Raw genomic sequence first — 5,029 nt, 5'->3', positions numbered from 1 at the left:
AATAATAATAATAATAATAATAATAATAATAATAATAATAATAATAAAATAATTGCTCTTATGCCAGAATAAATATATTACATGAAGTACGTTCTAATAACTGATAGCAGGCTGAAACACCTATGTGGTTAATACAATACTTCTTACAGACTGTGAACAGAGACGATCAATTAAGCTCATTGTACCATTCTAGCAAAGGATCAGAGACTTTGACTCCGGCAAAAGGGGAATAGGATTACCTGGAAAGGCAGGCTTTAGTAATAGCATCATGAAGATTTTCACTGGGATACTGCGACAATCGGCGAGAGATCCGCAACAGCTGACGGGTAGAAAGCGAGGCTGCCAAGGACTGTGCCTATGAAAAGGCAAAAACAGCCTGCTAAGAGTCTCACTTCAACTTGTTAATGTCCCTGTAGGTGGATGTCACAGCACAATTCACTATTCCTGAGGGACCAAGGCCACACTTAAATATGCGCAAGGAATGAGTTATGAATAAAAATGAACAGAATCCAATTTATACTTAAAATAGCCTTAAGATAGTTTTTTCTAATCTATAGAAATCATTTATCAATTAAATTTAGTTGAAGACTTTGATGGGGTAGGAGGTAGGGTGGGGAAGGCTGTTCTAAGTGCAGGTCACACCTGCCTCACAAATAGCCCTTACGTACAATTGACTATTCTCGCTTTTCTTCTTCACACAGCTGACTTGTTAGGATATTCTGAATATGCTTAGAGCTCTATGCAAATCTCTGGTTTCTGAAATAGAAAAAAGGAATTGTGGGCAGTTTAGGTTGCTGACCACAGAGATGTCAACTAGTTTATTATCTCAGAAGTAGACTACTGTTGGAACCCTTTCCTTAATACTGTTAGAATAATTTCCTTTTGTTTTCCTTACACTTGCCAACCAAATCTCACCAACACAGTTGCTAACACAGAGCTGACTTGAATTTCAAAGTCTCTTGGCAGGCAGCAGAGTAAAACATCAATACTTACTAGCTGTAGAGTTAGACAAGTCAGAATGTTACTAGCCATGTTACACTGACTAATTATTTTCTCAAATCCGTTTCCTCATCATTCCCTTAAGATGACACTAACAGCACCCTCCCCTCAAAACTGTTCTGAGGATTAAATTCTAAAATGATTCTGCAGCACTTAGCACAGGCCAGAAAAATAGAACTCTGCCTCCCCCCCCCCCCCCCCCCCCCCATTATAGACATGGTAGGGTACCCAGCAAGTGACAGAGATGATGGGGTAGCCCACAAATGACTGAGACAGGGGTACCCAACAAGTGACAGAGATAATGAAGGTACTCCACAAATGACAGACATGATAGAGGTGCCCCACAAAAAACAGAAGAAGGGGGTGTTCCCCAAATGGCTGAGATGATAAGGGTGCCACACACATGACAGAGGTGATGAGGATGCCCCATATATGACAGAGATGACAAGGGTGCCAAAAAGTGACACATGAGCCAGAGGCTTCCCTGCAATAAAAGCAGCCACACACACTCACAGAATCATTAACACAATTTTAATGAATCAAATTATTACTGACCTAGTTCACAACTCCTACCAACAGCATGGTTTAGCAAAGCCAGAGGAATGAAGCCCTTTGAAGCTATCTGACCTCTGAGAAGGCACTGAAAGGCAGAGTAAACTGTTACAAAGAGGGATGAGGCAAAGTGATCCTGAACACCTTGGGGGCAAGAGGAAGCTTAGGAAATAACAAAGGATTCAAAATGGATGAGGGAACATGTCTAAGATATGAGGAGAACTCTGTGAGTCCCCCAAAAAGAGCATTAACAACCTCATCCTCAAGCATTTTATGAGGTGATGGACTGTTGCCACTAGCGTCATGCTTCAGCTACAATATGAGCTATACAGCCCTGTCAAGACTAGGTCATGAATATGACCAACATCTACAGCATAGACTTTTTTTTCCTGTTTAACAACTTTCAAAGAACTCATTTCCACGCAAACATTTGGTGGCTCCTTGTTTCAATAAATATGCATTCTCGACATAGAGAATATTTAAATATAAAGAACCATAAATTTTAATTACAAATAACTGTGTAATTTAATGCTAAAATGAGTTTTAAAAAATGCACTGACAAATGATACCATGGCTTAAAGTGGTGACATGAGCAGGAGAAAATGGACAAAGGCATAAAAGCAAAAGAAATGTGAGGTGTGAGAGGCCTCACTCTAAGCTTTCCTTCAACAGGCCTGCTCTCAAACAACCATGGCCCACAAAAGACTCCATCAGTGACTTTGGGCTCATTTTTAAAAGGCGAGAGCACTATGTGCAAAGCTGTCATAGGATTTTACAACTACAATTTCACCATCCTGAGGTCTATCCTGATTGGCAATAGTACAGAAAAGAAGGACAGAGACACAACAGAGACCAGAAACAGAAGCTACTTCATCAGTCTCCCCCCAAAGACAAAGTTCTACAGTAAGGTTATGACACCAAGGTGGAAGAGAAAGGTGGCAGCAAATGACATGAATACTTGCTAAGTGGCATACAAGAAAGAAGGTGGAACTGTGGCTAAGCATTTACTTGTAATTATGCCAGAAAGCAGAGAATTCAGGAATCCCCATCCTTAGTATCTCAGACTCTGAAAAGTTCCTATTTTAATCATGGAAGGTCTGACAAATGGATCCTAACATGATTCTTCTTTTTTAAAAAATAATTTTTTTTATCTGTTTTTAAAGACAGACTGATTTTATGTATGAGTGCTCTATCTGCATGTACACCTGCTTGTCAGAAGAGGGCATTTCAGATTCTAGTATAAATGGTTGTGAGGCACCACAATCTGGGAATTGAACTCAGCACTCAGACAATGCTCTTAACTGCTGAGCCATCTCTCCAGCCCAACATGATTCTTCTAACAGTCCCAATAAACTGAGGTAACCTTCTAGAACACATCTCAGTCTTGGAAGCCAGTATTAATTGTGCTTCCCACTTCATCCCAGCAAAATCTGAAGGTTCCTCATAGGTTTGAAGAAGAAATTCCTTCACTGGACAGCACCAAATTCTTTACAACATCTAGTGTTTAAAAACACCAGAACTAAGTTATATGTTGAGCAATTTTTATATTCAATAAAGGGCTCAATAACTCCTGCTCTGAGACTGTCAGTTAAAAATTCAGAATATACTTTAATTTAAAAAGTACTAGTGTATTTAACACTGTAATATCAAATTTTTGACTGCAATTTTATCTTGCAGAAAGGAGGGTGAGAATGTGAAGTACATTCCCTTGGTTACCATGGTTATGCAAGTTAAAAGCACACTTAAAGGGTTTTTCATATAAGCATAATTATTAGTACTTCAACTGCTTAAAATACAAAAGATCTCATAAGAAATGAACAAAAATAATGTTTTTCTCCCTCTTAAAGGATTATTTCTTTTATATATATATATGAAATATATATAAGAAATATATATGTGTATATATGTATATGTATATATACACACACACACACACACACACACACACACACATATATATATATATATATATATATATATATATATATATATATATATATATATATATATATATGTAGCCCTATCAGGAGAGAAGAGCCTAGAGGTGATCTCTTAATAAATTCATAACTAATTAATTTTCCATTCATTCCTCATGAATTAAAGTATCTATTATCTGTCAGGTTCCAGGTTAGGAAGTCAGAGTAGAAGACTGAACAAGTCCCTGACTTAGAGTTCGAGCACTAATTGGAAAGCTAAAAATAAATTGCAAGGCAACTGTGACAGGTCAGAGTCTTGAGTATTTGCTAGTGTCATGGAAGCAGACTGGGAGGTGCAAGCAACTTCAGCTTAGAGGGCCACGAAAGCAGCCTAGCAGAATGGGGCCCAGAGGAGCAAGCCAATGAGAGAAAACACATTCTAGGCATTTCTAAAGCAGACAAATTTTAATGTGTGCTAGCACCAATAAGTATGAGGAGAGCTATGGGTTTCGGCAGAGCTGAGGCAACGAGGTTGGCAAAGCAGCCAAGTCACTGAATGAGCAGCCCACTTAGCATGCTGTCCTCATTCCTTAGACAAATGCAATGGATCCCTTAAATAGTGTAAAAAAACAGGAAGAACTCAAAAACTCACTGAGAAAGATCACTCCAACGACAATACGGAAGACTCAAGTATTCATTCTCCTAACAGATATTTTCTGAATAACTACTGTATTACAAGCAAAGATCCTGATTCTGCAGATTCACACAGAACAAACAAAACCCCAAAGGACAAATCAACAATAAAAAGTAACTAAGCATGTCTATTATGTCCAGAATCATAAGCCTTATGAAGAGTCTTGAGGCAGGAAGATAACATAAAAATGAAATGACAAGAAAATTGCCTCCAAATCATACTGACTTGGAAAAGAACGACTGGGAATAGAACATCTGAGCAAATCTAAAGGGGGCAATGGAACACACCTGAAGCCACTGAGGAGAGAAAAACACAAAGGTAAATGCCCCAAGACAGGCACTAGTCTGTTTAAGAACAGGAAAGATTGCCTACTTTCATAGTGCCAGAAGGTGCTCTGAAGACTGAGTGGGAAGAAAAGCCATTAACAGTCTTACCCAGCTGTGACCCCTGAACGCTACAATGCCCAGATGAGTAAGCTATGTCCACGGATACAGTAGTGGCATGGCTATTATGGGGATAACCAACAATGTTGTAATTGGACTTAAGGCCTGCTCCACAGGAGGGAACTCAAACCTGGTACTGTAGAGCTAGCCAAAATTCATGGCTGTAAAGGTCACAGGTCCTACCTACTAGTACTGTTTTGTTAAGAGGATTTAGTGTCAACCTGACTTCTAAATATTTATTCTTATATTTATAGACAAGTGCAACCCTCATCCCTAATCAGATAAACTTCATGAGGTAGATGGTGGTTAATACAGGAACTCACAACTGTTCAAAGCATACGGAATAGGTAACTGTGGATTACTCGGCCATAAATGAGACATCTAATCTCTCTCTCTCTCTCTCTCTCTCTCTCTCTCTCTCTCTC

General features: G+C 38.9%; 1 protein-coding gene across 1 annotated transcript in view; it reads right to left on the bottom strand.

Moving 5' to 3' along the window:
* Positions 1–5,029, bottom strand: part of Vwa8 (von Willebrand factor A domain containing 8) — a 355,260-nt gene that overhangs the window by 195,761 nt on the left and 154,470 nt on the right. Inside the window, exon 17 of the mRNA XM_055609598.1 lies at positions 240–355. Coding sequence (XP_055465573.1) covers positions 240–355 — 116 coding nt within the window. The remainder of the gene's footprint in view (positions 1–239; positions 356–5,029) is intronic.

The sequence above is a fragment of the Psammomys obesus genome, unplaced genomic scaffold (assembly GCF_907164565.1).
Source record: "Psammomys obesus unplaced genomic scaffold, mPsaObe1.curated_primary_1811, whole genome shotgun sequence".
NCBI classification, from domain to species: Eukaryota; Metazoa; Chordata; class Mammalia; order Rodentia; family Muridae; genus Psammomys; species Psammomys obesus.
Note: the sequence above shows the minus strand (reverse complement) of the source record. Positions and strands in the feature narration are given on the sequence as shown.